We start from the raw sequence: 20,339 nt of genomic DNA, 5'->3' as shown, positions 1-20,339 counted from the left end.
GTCAGTGATATCATTCAGCCATCTCATCCTCTGTCATCTCTTTCTCCTCCCGCCTTCGATCTTTCCCAGCATCAGGGTCTTTTCCAATGAGTCAGTTCTTTGCATGAGGTGGCCAAAGTATTGGCCACCTACTTTGGGATACTCCACAGTGGGATTTATCAGTTCTGTGGTGAGCTGACAATTGTGTGACCCCTGGGTGGGGCTGGAGAAAAACTGGCCCCTCCCAGTGCCAAGTCCAGTGACTCCTGTCAGTTACTTCAAATTGGCCGTGGTGAAGATATTTATGTCATGGAAATAAGCAAACACTACAAATTTCAGGAATCTTTTTGTCTCCCGAGATCCTGTTGTTAAATGTTTACCAGATATCCCAGGGTATTGTCATTATGGTTGAAAGTAATCAGAACATTTTCACCCCAGGCAGACACAATGCATACCAGTTTGGCTATTTTTACTGACGTGACCACTCAGTCAGAACAGTCAGTTCCACAGAATAGTTGGTTGACTTCCCCACCCACAGCCCCCATTTCGGAGGCAGTGGTGTTGTGGGAAAGACGATTCAGTCCAGTGGTCAGTTGGACCCACTTCTTGATGCAGTGTGTCACACACCTTCAGAAACAGGAGTAAAAGCTGGGTCAGAGTGCCAGGGTCAGCCGTGGGCTTATGAGAGCTGTCTTCCTTGGGGGACAGCCCTTATATTAATACATGTGAACTGGTTTCTTACCCAGTCTGTCTCTGGGTCTGGGGGGTTGTCAGGTTCCCTTAGCTTTTCTGGAGTTCCAGGGTGCTCAGGGCAGGCTCGTCTGTGGGAAAGCCCCCCAACCCTGGGGCCCGACCTCTCCACCACAGGATAGTCCACTGGTGGGCCTTGCAGGAGCACAGGAGCAGAAAGAAGAATCTGGCTCCTAGAAGAGGAATTGGCTGCCTGGTGATGGTGTCTGGGGCCTCTCCCTGGTGGGCTGAGCATAAAGGGGAAGTGTGGTCAGGCTGGCACCCACAGCTCGGGCTGGGTGGAAGGCCTGTGGGCAAGAGACTGCCTCTCCCCAGCTGTGCTGAGCCACGGCCTTCAGAGCACTGATGGCCCCTCAGCCGCTCACATCTGGACCTCCTGCAACTCAGGTAAGCACCTGGGCCCAGTCAAGGCAGGGGACCGCCAGGGCTGGGCCGGGGGATTGTAGCCTGGGGCCTGGGGACCACTGGGTGGGGCTGGAGAAAAACTGGCCTGGAAACCACCCTGCTGGTGGCTGGCTGGATGACCTCAAGGTCATCTCCAGCTCCTGGGGCCTCCTCGTGTGTAAGGTGGGGTCATGAAGAGACCTGCTCCTCAGGCTGGAATGATGTTGTGCCTGGGAGTGAGACGTGTGTACTGTGAGCAGGTTGTAATCATTCTCTGGATTCTGATGGTGAGTTTGGGTACCTGACTCACGCGAGGACCCTCAGTGGGTCCGTGCTGGAGAGAGGGTGGGGATCGAGGCACTAACTCTGTGAACTTGGGGCTCCCCCTGAAGCCCTGGGATGAGCACCAACAGCCCGGGTGTCTTTGTCACTGTGTCTCTAGCATTCAGGGACCTCTCTTGCAGAGGCCTCGGGGTCAAGACCTCCATTGAGCCATCTACTCTCGCCGTCTGGAAAAAACTACTGCGGTGGGGGCCTGGGCTCGGCTTTGTCCTTTTAACTTCCACCTTCTCATGCATCAGTTGTCCTTCATGTCAGTCCCTCTCCTGGTCCCTCTGCATGTGTGGACCTCTAAGGAGGCATCAGAAGTGGGGATTGTTGAGCCTGCAGAAGACAAGGGCTGGGAGCTTCTTTTGAATATTTTTTTTTAGCATCTCTTTCTTTTTCTCTTTCTGAAAATTAGAAAACTGCAAAGCAATAGCGGAAACAATGACCCCTGATCCCACCACCTCACAACAATCACGGTAAAGAGGGTGCTGCTGTCTTGCCTTCCAGTCATTTTTTCTTAGGCGTAGCTGTTTTGGAAAGTTACCTATGTTTTATTTTGATATAAGTACATTCTAGACATAGAAATACAGATGTCACTGCTGTCTTCAGGGCACCAGCATCCCTGATTCTCTTCCATCTACTCAACATGAGGCTGGCATTCCTGCCAGAGAGCCCCTGGGTGACAGGTTCAAGTTTCCCTCACATTCTCAGAGCCAAACAAACAGGGGAAAGTAAGCAACAGCAAGGGGCTTCCCTGGTGGCTAAGACGATAAAGAATCTGCCTGCAATGCATGCAACCTGTGTTTGATCCCTGGGTCAGAAAGATCCCCTGGAGAAGGGAATGGCAATCCACTCCAGTATTCTTACCTGGAGAATTCCATGGACAGAGGAGCTTGGCGGGCTACAATCCATGGGGTCCCGAAGAGTAAGACGTGACTGAGTGACTAACACTTACATGCAAAGGCAAGTAGAAACTTGGTTGGACCCAAGGAAGGACTGCTGGGTTGTAGAAATCCTGGAATAAACTCACTAAGAATCCTGAATGACCTGCAGCTCTGGAGGGCTCTGCTAACCCATCATTCCAAACATCTCGAAGATACTAGAAAATTGACCTATTTGAGAGCAGGGAGCAGAAGCTCTTGTAAAACATGATGCCTAAATTTTTGAAAACGTGTTTGCTTTATGCCTCACAGCAAGGCTGGGTGGGAGGGAAAGAAAGAAGGACCCTACTCTCACGCACCGAACAATCTAAATCCACCTTTCTGTGCTTTCTCCCAGCCATTCTCCTGGCACATCTTCAAGTAATGTTATAAGATGTGGCGATAGTCTAGATATAAGTCAGCATTCTGTTCCTTTCATGTGGTTTCTCAATAGTTGATGATGCTTTCTTCCTAATGACTCCTAGATTACTGCATCCTATCCTATCAAGTCTCCAGTCTTCTTGCCTGGAAAATGCCATGGACAGAGAAGCCTAGCAGGCCCCAGTCCATGGGGTCACAAAGGGCTGGACACGACTGACTAACACACACGTCCTATCAAGTGGCCCTTCTGTAATTTTCTTCCCCAAGAGACCCCCATTTGGCTGCTGGGCAGCTCCCTGTTCATCTCTACGAAGGTTCACCTCTACACGATTGTCCTCTTAGGGTTTTACTTTGTTCAGATTATTTCTCAGGCTATATTTCTAGAAATGATATTATAGAATTAAATGGTGCGATCGTTTTTTAAATGTACTATTTTCTCTCCAAAATTGTATTTAAAATTAATGTGTCCTATCACTGGCCCTGTGGGAGGGTCCGTTTCACCACAACTTTGCCTTGATAGGATTTTATGGTTATCTTTCATTTTTGCTAGCAAGTAGATGTAGTTCCTAACTGTGGCAACAGGGGCGATAAACTATGATGGGTGAGTGTATATGAACAGAGTCAAGCCCTCTAATGAAATAAATCAGACAAGATTAATCTGAGAGCTGGTGTGATAAGCTGTAACACTGAGGGGAGCACGTGGGAAAAAGGATATGTTTGGCTTGATTTCTTCTCTTTAGCTCTCTAGGACTTATATTTAACCTTTCACAGAAGTGGAAGGACAGAGAGAGGGAGAAGAGAAACAACTCCTTTTAATACTCTGCTCCCACCCTACCCCAGGCATGCTTGAGTTTTACTTTTTTAATTTATTTTGGCCGCACCATTACATCATATGGGATCTTAGTTCCCTGACCAGGGGTCGAACCCATGCCCCCTGCTTTGGAAGCATGGAGTCTTAACCTCTGGACCTCTATCCAGGGAAATCCCACACTTGGTTTTAGGTGGCCATCAACTATCCAGACAGCCATTTCTGGGGCTGACAACAGCAGGGCAGGGTCGAGTGGGAACTTGGCCTCACTAAGCCTGAGCAGTGACCGTCTGGGAACTAGAGATGAATTCGGGCAAGCACAGCCCATGCTGACTGGCAGGTGTTGCCTCAGTATTATCTGGAGTCTCCCAGACACTTGAGATCCAGGCGGAGAGCAGCTTGGACCCTCATTCCATGCCCTGCAAAGTGCAGAGCTGTCCCTCAGATTTCTGTGGGTTCCGCAGGAGGCCAGTCCTGCTCTGAGCCCCTGTGGGTGAGCCTCTGTTCCATACTGCACCAACCCAAGGCTGAAACAGTGTTACAATTTGGGTGGGAGTAAATTAAAAAGGGGTGGGAAGCTGTAATTAATTTTATTAATACGTTTTACTTAGCCCACTCTATCCAAAATACTATCATTTCAACATGTAACTGAGATAAACATTTGTTAATGAGATCTATCATGTTCTTTCTGTACCAAGTCTTTGAAATCCAGCGTGTATTTCGAACTTGCAGCACATACTCAACTAGCCATCTAGCCAGTGCTCAGTGGAAGGGCCTCACGGGGCCAGTGGCTGCTGTCTTGGACAGGGCAGGCCTCTGGTAGAGGGATTTGTGTCCATAAAGGCAGAGAGTAAGGAACTGGACTCATATTCACATCTCCCCAACTTCCTGCTAAGCTATTTGCAAGTCCACTTCTTCCGACAAAGCCTTTTTCTGACTAACTTTCTGAAACTCTAATTCACCACCAACACACGCACTCCACCCACACCTCTTGGGACTCATGGCTATTTCAGGTCGCTTATTTTTCATGAGAAAAACTCAAGTCTTTCAATACAGAGGGCATTACCATTAATACACTTTGAAATAAACTGAGAGGCTGACACTCAGGACTTCTCATGAAATAGGCTAGAATAGATGAGAAACTGCCAATTGGAGTGCACCTGAAGACACTTTGTGAAATGTTTTATTTATGTGAATATATGTGTAGCTGTCACATTGTAGATTGCACATCTTACTCTGAGGAATTTGGTTAAAAAAAAAAAAGCAAATTCTTGAACAAAGCCACAGTCTCCAGAATTCCTGGTGATGGAGAGTGAATGTGTTTTCTGCCACTGACTCCCCGGAAATGCCTTTTGGGGAAGTGAGAGTCAGAGCTGGGTTGGTAGTTGCTTTTAGTGGCTCTCCCACCCTGAGCCTACTCAGAACTGAGTGCCTTAGGCTACGGAGGACAGAGCAATCAAGAGAGAGAAGCTGCCACTCCACCCTTCACACCTCTCTGCCTGGCTTCTGCTTCCCAGCCAGCCGCTTGAAGCCCACGACCAAAGGCAGGGGGAGATCAGGGAGCCTGCCCAAGCTCTCGTGTCCAGGTGAGGTGCTTTAGAACTAGAATCCCAGCACTTGAATTTCAGACCCTGGATCCAAACTGCCTACTGCATCATTAGCGGAGAAGCCTGCCCACAACAAGGGAAGAGGGAAGGAGGTGGGGCCGTCAGTCATGCAGTCATTTATTCACAGATGCGTATGGCACTCCCACTGCATTCCAGGTGACGGTCTAGGAACTAGAAAGAGTGGTAGAGGGAGCAGCAAGATTCTTGCTCTCCAAGAGCTTACAGCCAGTGTGGGAGGTGATGAACAGCAAACAAACCATCAGACAGCTGTCACAGTAAGTGTATGCAGGCTCAGTTGGAGGAAAAAAAAAAATGCATTTTGAATATTGATCATAGCCTGTTGCGGAGTGGGAAGCAGGGCTGTCTGCCTCTCACCCTGCCGCCCCCAGAACCTCGCCTGTCGACTCTTCCTAACTCAGAACAGGAGCTTTCTGGCCAGCTTCCTGCCCTCTCATCCCAGTCTGGTTCTGCTGAACAGCACAGCCCTCCTTCCATCCTTGTTCCCTTTTAAAAGCTGATTCTTCCATCTGAGCCCCTGAAGGTAGCTTTTGCTCTCCTTTCTCTGCCTGCATTTCATTTTGTCCTTTTTCCTGACACTTCACAGTTTATAAACACACTGACTCCCTGTATTTTAAACAATCTTTCCTCATCTCACTTTTCCCCCTTCTTGAAATTCAGGCTTCCCTTGCCTTCTGGGCTTTCATCAAGCTGACTAGCGCCCTCTTTAAGCTGTTATCAGAGGAGTGACTGAGATGCAAAGTCTGTCTGAGGACAGGGTGATTGAGAAGTGAATCGATAGAGTGCAGGACACTGAGCTCTGGGGCGAGGAGCGTCTGTGAAGCTGGGAGGGGAGGACAAGCAGGGAGGACGATGGGCAGACAGCAGGTCTTCCCAGGTCACCTTAGCCCTGCAGGAACTTCACTCCGAGGCCATGTTTGGTTATGACTATCCTCTAAGGACTTTGGATAAGATTCTAGGATACTCCTGCTCCTGCCAACGTCCTAGGGAAGGAATCCTGAGGCTCCGTGAAGCCATTCACACCCTAGTAAAAATCAGTTCCTCTTCCTCAGTGTCAGGCAAATGGGTATAAAAGTAGGGGAAGTAGGGAGAGAGTGACTTGTTGATGATGGAGTTCCATCAGCCATGTGACAAGCAAACAGGAGAAGTCTTTGGGTTTAAGGGGTTTGTTTTAGTGCCTTCAGTCTACTTTGCTGCTTCTACTGCCTGTAAATGTTGCGAGGAACAAGCCTTCAGCCTCCTCACCTCTGCAGCTCGGGGCTCTACAAGCTGGCTGGATGTAGTGTTCTCCCCAAGGCCTGAGAACCCACTGGAGCGTGTGTTAACAATGCTGAGTCCCACACCAGAGTTACAAATCAGAATTGGGAGTAGAGTTGGGACACAGACTGTGGTATCTCTCTGCATTTTAGTACATTTCCCAAAGCTCTGGCTTAGTGGTCACAAGTAAGAGTCCTGGGCTTAGCTTCTGATTTTTTCCACTTATGACCTTGGGCAAGTTCATTGAGCTCATCTAAACTTCTATTCTCTTTTCTCTAAAATGGGGCTATAATTATGACCTGCCGTACAGAGTGGTTGAACTCATGCTAAGGTAGCATATATGTATGTTCCTTTTCTAAGATGCATTTTCATATTGAGGTTCTTATTATTTGGAACAAGTCACAACTCAAGGTAGAGGTCTTGCCAATATTGGAATTTCTTGACCGATGGTTCTGCTTTCAGTTCTGTTATGAAAAGAAGTATTTATCAACTTGGTGTAAATCTGACAGAGTAAAAACAGCATGAACTTTGGCATCAGACCAGGCTGTGCTGCAATCTTAGACTAGTGAGCTACTAGACATGCTGCCTTTAACAAATTGCCTAAACCCTATGAGTTCTCTCTTTTTATCTTTTTTTTATACAATGGGGGTAATAATAACTCCTCCCAACACCAGTATAAGGATTAAGTGATAACATGTATGTCACTGGTTCTCAACACTGGCCTCCACCTAGAATCATCTGGAGAACTTTACTAAAACAAAGTCCCAATGGCCAGGCCTCAGGTTGGGAATTTCCACTCTTCCTCAAGTTCTTGCCCTGGGGTCTGACACACCAAGGTCCTCAATAGCTAATGGCTAAAGGCAGCTCCCTTGTTCTTCTGACTCTTCTTTCTTCCATTCGTGGTGTCCACCAAATGCTCCCCCAGTTGACGGGAACTGAGGTCAGGCCCTGCCCTCCTCCCGGCAGCCAGGACCCCTAACCTGTATCTGTAGACTCAGCACCTCACCCTTCCCAGGCCCAGGACCTGCTGACCTATGGCTCAGCTTTGGATCAGCTTTGGGGCCACACTGAATCCTTCCCTCCTCTGGTCCATACTGCACTATGAGCCCCTACTCTGGCTCACGGGGCTCTCTCTTATTTCTGAGTCCAAGTCCAGCCTTGAGAAACTTCCAATGAGCTCAGACTCTTGAAAACAAAAATGTCCCCTCCCATGTGGCAGTCCCCTCCCAGACACAGAGACCCACGTCTGTCCCAAGCCTCGGGGTGGGTCTTCGCTGCTTCTTCCCTGAGCCAGCAACATCGAGCACTCTGTGGTGGACTTCTGGTCAGAGACGGCAGGATCATTGCTGACTTTTTCCCTTTTCATTCCGGAGACATCAATAGAAGGCAAAAAAAAAAAAAACAATAAAAATAAATTTTATAATGTATAAATCCATGAGACCACTTTCACTAGAGTCTCATCTTCCTGCAGTATCAGCATGAGGTGGTTTGTGTGGTGGTCTCACCCACCCCGAGATGTCCACATCCCAACCCCTGGAACCTGTGGTTATGTCAGACTACAAGGCAAGGAGGAACTGTGGTCACAAGCGGAACTGAGGTTGCAAATCAGCTGACCTGGAGATGCAGTGATGAACCTGGATTATCCGGGTGAGCCCAGTGTAACCACAGCATGCGTGTGTGCATGCGTGCTCAATCATGTCCACCTCTTTGTGACCCCTCAGGCTGTAACCCGGCAGGCTCCTCTGTCCATGGGATTTTCCAGGCAAGAATCCTGGAGTGAGTTGCCATTTCCTCCTCCAGGGGATCTTCCTGACCCTGGGATCAAACCCACGTCTCCCGGATTGGCAGGCAGGTTCTTTCCAGCTGTGCCACCAAGGAAGCCCATTGTTATCACAAGAGTCCTTATAAGTGGGAGAGGGAGGCACAAAAGGAGGTGAGATGTGACTGGGGAAGGACTGTCAGAGAGATGCAAGGAGATGGAGGAGGGGGCTGTGAGCCAAGGAACACAAGCAACCTCCAGAAGCTGAAAGGAGCAAGGAAGTGGCTTCTCCAGTGGGGACTTCGGAAGGGGCCAACCCTGCCCAATGGCAACGTGCTGGCTGTTGTGTTACCCAGCAATTTGGCTGGATAAAACTTCTGTGCTGTTTTTAGACATGACATCCGTGGTGATTTGTTGGAGCGGCCACAGCGAACAGATGCAGTTTTTTTCTAACTACCCTACTGCCTTGGTTCCTGCCTTGTTCCAGCAAGGAGAGGCCTCCCCCAGTGACATTTCGGTCCAACCCCAAAACTTTTATTACTTTTGATTACTAAGCAGATTCATTTCAGTTTTAAAAATTTAGTCACACTCATTTAAAAACTTCCGTCTCATCTTTGACCCAAAGCTCCCCGCTTTGCCCAGTGAGGGGAGTACAGAGCAAGGTGAGGGGTGAAGTCTGCCTCAGCTCCCTAAGCACCCTTCCCTGCCCTTACCCCCGCCTTCCCCCCAGTATCGGATTGAGGAGGAAAGACAGGGACAGTTTTCCACAGGAAGTCTCCTCTCGCTGGGTCACTGCTGCTGATCGAGTCTGTGGTGTTGGGTGGAGACTCACCCTTGGCCCTTGAGTCCCTTGGGGTCCCTTGAGAGACTCAGCTGCACCTTTGGGCTGGCTGCCAGCCTCCTCTCATGTAAACACCTCTTTGCGTGATATTTCAGTAGCTCTCAGGAAGCCTGCGCCCCACGACCTTATCTACTCCAGGCCTGACAACACAAGTGGGATTCAGTTTCCATACTTTCCAGAGCCTGAACTGGACTATACAGCCGTGACACACTGCCCACCAGTTGTACTCCCTGCCATCTCTCCCCAGGGCTCCTGTCCCCTCTCTTGGGGTGGGGGGACCACTGGGATGTGGTTATTAATAGCCCCCTTCCTCAGCTGCATGCTCCCAAAAAGACCCGCTCGTCTTGGTTCTGTTGTAAAGGCACCTGTTGGCAGTTCATGGGGGAAGAGCTATTTCTCTGATCTTAGGTTATGGGGAACTTGGGACTTTCATTCTCAAGCCCCGATCATTCATTCTGGGGAATGCCTTGGGCCCCCACAACACCATATGACTACCACAGCGATGTTCCTTTTGAAGTAAAGTGAGATATCCTGACCTCCATCTGACCTCTCCTTGATGATTCAGAGGCATCCTGACACTGGAAGGCTCTGAGACACAGAGAGGAAGCGTTCTGCCCTCCCTCCTTCCTGGGTGACCTGGGGGAAGTCACTACACCTCTGTCTCAGGCCCTGTTTAGAAAAGGGTGTGGTGGTGAGGGTGAAATAAGGTGAGTGATGAGAAAGCTCTTGGTGCACTAAACACGCTCAAAACATCTGATGGGAAATCAAAGCCATTCAATTTGTGTGAACAGGACTGCAGAATATTTACCACTTTGCATTGTTCTGAAAAGTGACCCATAGTTTCACTTTCTGGCATCATCCTATTTCCTCTTTCTTTCCCAAGAATCTGATGAGAATAAAATTTCTCTGAACTTGAAATCTGAACAAAGGGAAGCTACACTAAATGGTTGATTGACTCTTATCAGTGTTATAAAAGTAAACACATAAGTTAAAAAAGATAAAAAAGCAAAGAATTCGGAGAGTTTACAGAGAACAGCAAGTTGCCAGGCCTCTTGCTTCCCTCCCCACACCCAGTCATGCTCTTCAGACACAACAGCTTTTAACTCTGCCTGGTGTGTGTTTCTATAGCTGTAAAGAGTATGTTTATGTGTCTCCTCGGAGAAATCCGTCAGGAGTAAAGAAAAAGTCAAAGAGATAGAATATATGAGGGGAAAATTAGACTAAGAACTAGGAGACATTTAACTAAGAGAAGAGAGACTGAGTGGCCATCAACAGATGGATGAAGAAAATGTGGAGTATACATATATATTCACACACACACATACAATGGAATATTACTCGACCATAAAGAAGGAAATATTACCACTTACAGCAACACAGATGGACTTAGAGACACACTAAGTGACATAAGTCAGACACAGAAAGACAAATACTGTATGACATCACTTAGATGTGGGATTTTTAAAAATAATACAAATGAACTTGTTTACGAAACAGACACAAACTCACAGAACTAGAAAACAAACTTATAACTACCAAAGGGGAAGGAGGAGAGGGATAAACTAGGAGCATCGGATTAACAGATACACTCTACTATATATAAAGTATTTACTGTACATATATATATATAAAGGATTTACTGTATAGCACAGAGAACTATATTCAATATCTTGTAATAACCTATAATGGAAATGAACCTTTTCTCATGCAGACTAATTCAGTTTGCTTTGCATCTTTCTCCCTCTGATCATGCCTCACTCAAGAGATCCATCAAGGTATTTTTCTAACCTCCACCTCAAAAAACAAGTGAAAATGTTAGTCGCTTAGTTGTATCCAACTCTTTGCAACCCCATGGTCTATAGCCTGCCAGGCTCCTCTATCTATGGAGTTCTCCAGGCAAGAATACTGGTGTGGGTTGCCAGTCCCTTCTCCAGAGGACCGTCCCAACCCAGGAATTGAACCCAGGTCTACATTATAGGCAGATTCTTTATATCTAAGCCACCAGGGAAGCACTCCCCAACACCCCAAAAAAAGCCCTCAAAATTCTATCTGCCCTGTTATGAATTTAGTCTAGTTGTCCCTTTGATATAAAAACAACTGCTGTCAGTTATTGCTTTAAATGGCATTTCCCCTTCCTGCTGCATGTTTGACAGTGTAAAGAAAAGCAGTGATTATGTGTACAGTTTCTAGAGTAACTGGTAAGTACATGTCTTACCTCTAATATTCGTAAATTCCCTGTAAGGTAGTAGACAGCATCACTGGCATCTTGCAGGTGAGGACACTGAGGCTTGGAGAAAGTTAATCACTTGCCTGAGGTCTCCCAGCTGCAAATCAGCAGTGTTTGATTGTGAGCAAACGCCTGCCTGGTCCCTAAGCAGATGCTGCCGCACAACATGGTAGATAACTGCCTCCACCTCCCAAGAAGCCCTTCACTCATGTCTTATCCTCTCCCTCCATTCTTCTCAGGATCTCAATGCCATGGATTGGTGGAAGGACCATTTCTGGATCATCTTGGCTGTGGCCATCATCTTTACCTCTGTGAGCCTGGGCACCATCCTGTTCTGTGTCTGTAGGTGTCTGTTTAGACCAGGTAATGACCCTCCCCCTTGGGCACGTGGAGGGAGGGGAGGGAAGTGGTGGTTGTTGGGGCACTGGGGCTTCTTTAGGGCAAAAAGATTAGTTCTGGGCTTCCATGGGCTGAACTCTGGATTTAGCATCATGCACTCTGGGTCGATTCCTAGCTCTGCTACTAATATGTATCTCTGGGCCTCAATTTCCCCCTCTGCACAGTGAAGGGAGGGAGGTTACTTAATCTCCAAGAACTCTTCCGGCCCTCACGGTTTGGGTAAAAGCAGAATCAGTTTCAAGGCATGCTGTTCTCCAGTGCTGTCTCTCTCCAATGTCACAGCACCTTACCGCTGGAACTTGAGAGTTCAAGTGCATGGAATGTCAAAAACTGTCTTGATTCCAAATGCATTGACTTGTGCACATGAAATATGTACAGCGTTTTGTACGGCAATCATTCTCCACAAAGTAGTTTTTAAAAATGTCTTAAGACACCTCTGGCTGTCTAATGGTTAAGATTCCATGCTTCCAAAGCAGGGAGCATGGGTTTGATACCTGGTCAGGGAACTAAGATCCCACATGACACGCAAGATGCAAAAAAAAAAAAAAAAAATTTAAAAACGAACTGTTTTTGAGCTATCTGAAAAAAAGCCCTAATTTGAGTTTTCCATCTCTTACCTTACCCCATAGCGTACCTTCACATTTTGAAGTGTGGTATTACAAAAAAAGTCTTCAGGCATGAAAAATGGACTCATTTCATGGTTGACCACCATGACTGCCTATTCTAAGATCATACTCTGAATTTGGGGGTATTATATGTGCCTTGGACAGAGGTTCTTAGCACACTTGAACATAAATAAGCAGGTTCCTGGAGGATTACTGTAAATTTAGACTATCTACAAGTGAGTTTCTACTTTAATATTCATCTCCAAAAACATGAAATTCTGGTTCAATAGTGAGTTTTCTTAAGATCCTACCCCTTAGCTAATGACCTAGGCCTGGAGCACACTTGGGGATGGTAAATGCTCTGAGAGGTATGGCCGTCTTGCTCTGGGGCACCTAGGGGGCATCCCTCCAGAATCAGGGCCCTGTCCTCCTGATGCATCTGGATATGGCCTCAGGGTCCTGCTGAACCAGTGCTGGAAGGTCAGGGCTGCTCAGGAATGAAAGCTTCTGTCATTCTTTTCAATCTCTCTGTAGAGATAAGAAAAGCAAGGTTCAGAGAGAGGCAAATCCTTGGTTCAGGTCTCCTGGGACTTGGTGGCAGAGTTGGAGCCAGAACTTGGGTACACTGGGCTCCCCATTCAAAGCCCTTTCCCCTCCACCCTCTGATGGTAATTAGTTTTTTAAATACAGAAAGTGTATTCTAGCTACTGTAGTCCTCTATCCACTTGTCTTTTTAAAATATTTCATTTTTTAAATTTGGATTTGTTTTAGTTTGGTTGCACAGGCTCTTGGGTGCGGTGCACAAGCTTTTGCTAGCTGTGGTGTGCCAGTTTAGTTGCCTCGAAGCATGTGAGATCTTAGTTCCCTGACCAGGGATCGAACCACGTCCCCTGTATTGGAAGGCAGATTCTTAACCACTGGACCACCAGGGAAGTCCCAAAACATTTTGCTTTTAGATATGGACAAAATATGACCCTGAACAAAAACTTTACTTATTCTCTTTTATCTTGACCCACTCCTATTAACAAGTAGGTTATAATTAATAATAACTTACATGTCCAGCATATCACAGTTTACAAACTGCTATTCCCATTTTTCATCTCATTTCCTCCCATTAATCCTTTTGGCTATTCACTCAACTAGTATTTCTAAGTGACAGCTATATGCTAGGTAGACACAGTACCAGGCGATGAGGAAGCAGCCACAGCCCACACTGGATTAGTCCCAGACTCTGAGGTCAGACTATCTGGATGACATTCTGACTCTATCACTTATGAGCTCTGTGCCCCTAAGTCTGTTTTCTCTGGATGGTTCTTCTTCTGACTATCCTGAACCTGCCCATTCTCTGGTCTCTTCTAAACTCTAAAGATCACAATTTTGGACAATTCTTCCTAAATGAATATGCTTATTTTTTTCCTTAGGCAAGAAATGGGAAATTTCCAAGTCCTTGAAACAAAAGCAGAGAGATGAAGAAACGATGTATGAGTAAGTGCGGGGAATCCTGCTTTTTAATTTTGAGAACCGCCTGTCCACTTTCATTCTTGTGCCTGCACTACTGAGCTGGTGTGTGCATGGTCAGTCACTTAGTCGTGTCCGACTCTTTGCGACCCTGTGGACTGTAGCCCACCAGGCTCCGCTGCCCATGGGATTTTTCCAGGCAAGAATACTGGAGTGGGTTGCCATTCCCTTCTCCAGGGGATCTTCCTGACCCAGGGATCCAACCCACATCTCCTGCTTGGCTGGCAGATTCTTTACCACTGAGTCACCTGGGAAGCCCCTGAAACTTCTTACCAAAGTATAATATAAATACAGAAAAATGCATATGGTAAGAGTACAACTCAATGAATTTCCACAAACTAAAAAGACCCGGTAGCTTGCACCCAGGTTAAGAAACAAAATTACCAGCACCTCAATCCCATATATACCCTTTCAGCCTTTAAATCCTAAGGATAATCACTATCTGAAATAGTATAGGCTCAGTTTTCCTTGTCTTTATACTTCCTATACATGGTATTATACAGTATGTGTTATTCAGTGTTTAACCTCTTCTGCTCAGCATTTTTTTGTGAGATTCATTGTGTGTAATTGTAGACTGTTCATTCTCATTACAATAGAGTGTTCCACTGTGGAACTGAACCATGATGAATTTATCCATTCTGCTACTTATAGGCATTTGAGTAGCATCCAGTTTGCCATTGTTATGAATAGTGCTGTCATAAACATTTTAGTAGCATATCTTTTGATCAGCAGGATATATACCCAATGTTGCTGTCACATGGTGGGTGTATGTTTAGCATTAGGAGTACACCTGTTTTTTGTTTGTTTGTTTGGCTATGCTGGGTCTTCATTGCTTCAAGGGCTTTTCTCTAGTTGTGGTGAGCGGGGGCTACTCTTCATTGAGGTGTGAGGGCTTCTCGTTGCTGTGGCTTCTCTTGTTGCAGAGCACAGGCTCTAGAGCTTTAATAGCTGCAGCATATGGGTTCCACAGTGGTGGCTCCCCAGGCTCCAGAGCACAGGCTCAATAGTTGTGGCACACGGGCTTAGTTGCTCTACAGTATGTTGAGTTCCTGGATCAGGGGTCAAACCCATGTCTCCTGCATTGGCAGGCAGATTCTTTTTATCACTGAGCCACCTGGGAAGCCCAGGTTTTGCACATCCATTTTGCACATCAAAATACACCCGGTGCTTACCTCCCCCTGCTGATCCAGCTCAGGTAAACACAGAAAGATGAGATCTGGGGTCTAAGTTAGAGTGCTTCTGCTCCACACCCCCAAATCCAAATGGTCCCTGGGCTAAAGAAGTGGTTTTTTTAGTGTGTCAGTTACAGATGGGATGCAAGACCTAGGAAAGAAAGGAGATGCTTTCAGTCTTTAGGGACCAAGATTTGAATGTTCAACTCTGTCCATTTCCCTTGACATTTTCTCTTAAATCAGCAGGCATGATCAAAACCAAACACTGACTCTTATTCTTTCTCTCTTCCAGGAATGTTACAGAACAATTCTCAGTTCAATTACCCCCTCTGCCACCCAGGGATATGCTTTCCCCAGGAGTTGCCTGTGAGTATAATTTGCTGATAACAGTCTCATTCAGAGTAAAATAATAAATTTGTCTTGGCATCTTAGTCAGCTTGTGCTCAGTTGCTCAGTCGTGTCCAACTCTTTGCAACCCCACAGACTATAGCCTATTAGGCTCCTCTGTCCATGGGATTCTCCAGGCAAGAATACTGGAGTGGATTGCCATTTCCTCCTCCAGGGGATCTTCCTGACCCAGGAATCGAACCCACTTCTCCTGTGCCTCCTGCATTAGCAGGCAGATTCTTTACCACTGAGCCACTTGGGAAGCAGTCAGCTTGGGTTGCCCATAAAACAGTAACACAGACAATGTGGCTTAAATGACAGTAAATTTCTCATAGTTCTGGAGCCTAAAAGTCTAAGATCAAGGTGCAAGGCCAATCTGGTTTCTGGTGAGAATACTTCTAGTTTGCAGATGACTGTGTGCAAACACAGAGGGGAAACAGCTCTCTGGTGTCTCTTAGAAGGGCACTAATCCTATTGGATCAGGGCCCTGCCCTTCTGACCTTGTTTAACTTTAATTACTTATTTGGATACCCCATCTCTGAATATAACTGCACTGGTGGTTAGCACACATGGTTCAGCATATGGATTTTGAGGGGACACAAACTTTCAGTCTATAATACTGGAATTTGCAGATGGCAGCAACCTGTTTCAAGAAGATGAATTAAGTTTAAGATGGGGGGGGAGTACAAAATAAGTACCAATGCTTCCAATATTCAATGTGTAAATTCATATTCAAATTCCAGCTTGCAGCATGGATATAAAGGAACACTGGGCTTTTCACACTTTGTATCAGAAAATCTCTGCCTGGTTCCCTTGACTGGGATGGTCTTCCTTAAGCTCTACATACAGCTGACTTTACCTCACCCTTCTGGTATCAGCTCAAATGTTACCACCTCAGAGAGTTCACTCCTGACCATCCTACATAAAGAAATCCTTCCAATTCTCCTTTTGAAGCTTATGACAATTATCCTAAGTAAGCTAATTATCCTTCATCTGTCCATTATCTGTCTCCTCCATTAGAATACAAACCCTAGAAAATAAGCGTCCTTCTTGTCTTGTTCACCCTTCTTTACCCACCATTAAGAACAGTGCCTAAAGGGATTTCCCTGGAGATCCATGGGTAAGACTCCACACTCCCAGTGCAAGGGGCCTGGGTTTGATCCCTGGTTGGGGAACTAGATCCCCCACGTGCCATACAACTAAAGAGTTTGCATGCCACAACGAAGACCCTGGACAACTAAATAAATATATACAAATATTAAAAAAAAAACAATAGTGTCTGGAGCTTAGTAGATAATGGATGAAATATTTTAATTGAATAGATAAATAGTAATATTAGCTAGCATTTGTTGAGCAGGCGCTGTGTGTCAGGTCCCATGCTTGGCACTTTATAGATACTGTCTCATTTAATCCTCTCAGCAACTATATGCAGCAGGTACATTATTATGTCCCTCTGACAGAGGAAGACACTGAAGCACAGAGAAGTTAAGTGACTTACTCATGGTCACACAGCTAGTGACTGCTGAATCCTGAAGATGAGTTTGGATCTGACTGCAGAACTGAAATGGTGGTTGTTATTCAAGTTCTCTTAGGAAAAGATGTGATTGTGGGGCGGCAGTTCCAGGCCCCATTGAGGGGGAGCTGAGATTTTCCTCCCCTTTAGTCCATGTGCTATGTGCCCATCTTCTGCTAATTCTACCTTTTGAAGACACCACTGCCCCCTTCCTTCTTAGCAGAGGGGTGATGCATGTGAGCAATTATAGATAGTTCTGAAATGCCGTATTCAGTCATTGTGAGGGACATGCCTGAAAGGAAATGTTTGTATTGCTTCCTTATGAGAATTAGAACCTGTAGGTACAGCACTACTCATTTCACTACCAGCTCTGGTCAGTTTCTTGTCTGAACTTCTGTCTTGTGGCTCCCACTGCAGTGCAGTCAGGCAAAGCGACAAGGGAGTCAAGATGTCTGACTGATGTCTGCCACTTACTCACTAGGGTGAGTCTGAGACTGTGTCATGGCTGGACCTCAGTTTCCTCTGCAAAATGGGGATCTGGTCCACCAAGACGTGGGAGGATACTGAAACCCATGAAAATCATGCAGAGCCACTTGGTCAAAAATACATAAACATACACTAGCTTTGCATCTGATACCTTTTTGTGTATTCTAGCCCCACAGGAAACCCCAAGTCGGCCCACACCAGCTGCATACTCTTCGGTACATAAAATTAGAAATAAGAAGACAATCACCGTCCCAAGCTATATTGAGCCTGAGGAAGACTATGATGATGTTGATGTCCCTGCCAATACAGAAAATCATCATTTTGAAACAAACGTTTCTTCCTTTTGGCAAGCAGAAGACGGTTCACAGAGCTTATTTTAAAAACAATCAAGAATGGCTGAAGTTCAATAAGTGCCCAAGTCCGAAAGCCAGTGGTAATATTATGGAACTCTATAAGATAAACACTTTCTGAATCAGATGGAGAAGCATCAGTGATCAGATAACTGCAGCCAGAGGAAAGCTGCCTGTGCTCAGCTCTAAGAATGGAGAGGAGTCAGGCCTTGGGCTTCTGCTGAGCGAGGTTCCATGTGGAGGCCCAGTGGACCCTGCAAAGCTCTCCCCACTTCCCTCCGCCCCGAGAAACCACTCAGTTCCCGGCATTCTTCCCCTGTTTGTGTGGTTCTAAGTGACCTTAAATCTTGGTGTTTGTACGAGCCTCCCAGGCTCCCATCCCCTGCACAAGCCCCTACCTGCTCCACCCACCTCACACATTGAGGGGCTGTGGGTGGTAGTCACAGCTAAGCGCTCTTGCACACAAGTCACACATCACACCTTGCGGATTCTTCAAGGGTGGGGGTGTGCTTCTTGTTCTTGTGAACCCTCCCCACCTACACAACCCCAAGCACCAGGGCCTCTCTATGACATCGGCCAAACTAACCTCAGAGATCCAAGTTTCCAGCCAGAGTTTTTTCACTGCTTCCTGGCTGCACCGTAACAATCAACAAAGAACAGAAGTCACCTTCTAGACCACAGAATGGACGTTACCCATAGGGGTGTTGATTTTGCAACATGTGTACTGGAGGAAAAAAGGTTTCCCCAGGAAAAATCATAGGGAACAGGAAAGAAAGGGACGAGTCAGTGACAGATTCAAGATGAAAGTTCAGGGGTCTTTAATACACTCCTCCGATATTTTCATTACTGCTTTCCCCCTTGTGTAGCATTCAAGACAAACAGTATCATATCCTCCCTGCCAGATTCCTATCCCTGAGTGACTGGGAGGCAGAAACTCCAGTTCATTATGCTACACCCAATGATACATCCGGGGAGCGGGCTGCGGTCCAGTTATACGAGTGTCCTAATGGGGTCGCCAAGGCCCGAGTCACCCTGAACCTCATCGATTCCTTCAAGTTGATCTGCTGACGCCTGAAGACTTGACACTGTCTAGCCAGACTCACAGGATGCTGACTTCTAAGCAATCCCTGAGAAATCCAGCTAACAGGCTTGCAGGGCGAGCAGCATGAACTGGTGGAAAGGCCCAGGAGTGACACCCGGACTGAGCTCCTCCTTGAGAGATGGAAAACATGTACCTGTCATCCCCCTCAACCACTTAAGCACTGCTGGACCAGTGAGGACACGTGCTTCCTCCCAGGTTCTCTCTTTCTAGACTCCAAAGAGACTTCCAACTCCTTGTAATACCTCCTTGTTTTAGACCGGTGGTTCTCTAACTATGGCCTTAGGGAATTCTGGTATTCCATGAGCCAGAGAGGACTCATTTCTTAAATCCTAGAAAAAATCCGCATGCCCTAGAGCCCGCACAGGACAACTACTGAAGCCCGCATGCCTAGAGCTTGTGTTCCACAACAAGAGAAGCCACCTCAATGAGAAGCCCAAGCGCTGCAATAGAGTAGCCCCTGATTGCCACAACTAGAGGAAGCCTGCACAAAGCAACAAAGGCCCAGAGCAGCCATAAAGTAATTAATTATATTTTTTAATTATAGGGGAAAAAATGGCTAAAGGATAGAAGTGTTTTCCAAGCATGCTTTCCCTTTTAAAATTTCCGCAAACCATCCACATCTACACCAAAAGTTAAAAAGTAAATACCAGACATGTGTAAACTCCTCCTTGGTTTCTGGGCCACCACCATCTCCTGGTTCTCCTCCTGCCTGACTGGCCTGTCTCCATCTTTGCAAGAACACCTCCTTCTGAAACATCTCTTCAATGCCAATCTTTCTCAGGGTCCTGTCCCTGCATCTCCCTCCAAACACTCATGAGTGACCTCATGGGATCTCACTGCTCCCTGCAATTGGCCCTAATGAAACACTTCTCACTCTGCATTATAATTGCCTAGTTAATTCTTTATCTCCTTCCTAACTTGGGACTCTTTGGGGTGGAAGCTGTCTATATTCCAGTATATTCCCAATGTCCAGCTGAAACCCTGGCATATATTAGGCACTTAATAAATATTTATTGAATATTGATCATTAATGGAAAATCTACCAGTGTGACAAAAACAAATCCTTTTTCTCTGGGCCTGTGTAACTTGGCTGAGATGCTATACAGGGCACCTGTAATAAAACCATGTTTTCTACCAACAAAGTTGTTTCCAGTTTGGATGATATAATTAGGTACATCAAGATTTCACAGGACATTTTTGTGTATTCTAACCCCACAGGAAACCCCAAGTCAGCCACCAGTGTCATATCTGACTCATAGATAAAGTCACAAATAAGAAGACAGTTTCCATTCTGAGCAACAGTGATGATGTTAAAATCCCTACAAACATGGAAAACTATCATTTGGAAACAATTCCTGTTCTACCACCTTAGCTGATTTGAGAACTGATGGCTTACCCGTGCCCCAAATCAGTGAATTTAGTTTTCTTTACAATAGTTAACAGTCTGATCTTTGTGATACAGACAAGATTGTTCCCTGGAAATGCTCAGGTTTACTAGCAACAAATTTTACAAATCACGTGTATCAGTTAGTATGCTTTAGGCTGCAAG

General features: G+C 46.2%; 1 protein-coding gene across 2 annotated transcripts; it reads left to right on the top strand.

The window, feature by feature from the left end:
• Nucleotides 1-549: 549 nt before the first annotated feature.
• On the top strand, nucleotides 550-19,932 carry SCIMP (SLP adaptor and CSK interacting membrane protein). 2 transcript variants are annotated; one of them, XM_010847415.1, is made up of 5 exons: nucleotides 550-1,116; nucleotides 11,498-11,621; nucleotides 13,684-13,747; nucleotides 15,245-15,318; nucleotides 17,507-19,932. In XM_010847415.1, exons 1-5 carry the CDS (start codon nucleotides 1,075-1,077, stop codon nucleotides 17,716-17,718), a joined length of 516 nt encoding a protein of 171 aa, XP_010845717.1. In that variant the 5' UTR covers nucleotides 550-1,074; the 3' UTR covers nucleotides 17,719-19,932. The 2 variants fall into 2 exon arrangements, with proteins under 2 accessions (XP_010845717.1, XP_010845718.1); XM_010847416.1 differs by lacking the exon at nucleotides 550-1,116 and adding an exon at nucleotides 4,886-5,135.
• The last annotated feature ends 407 nt before the right edge of the window (nucleotides 19,933-20,339 follow it).

The sequence above is a fragment of the Bison bison genome, unplaced genomic scaffold (genome assembly GCF_000754665.1).
Source record: "Bison bison bison isolate TAMUID 2011002044 unplaced genomic scaffold, Bison_UMD1.0 scf7180017864249, whole genome shotgun sequence".
NCBI lineage: Eukaryota > Metazoa > Chordata > Mammalia > Artiodactyla > Bovidae > Bison > Bison bison.
Note: the sequence above shows the minus strand (reverse complement) of the source record. Positions and strands in the feature narration are given on the sequence as shown.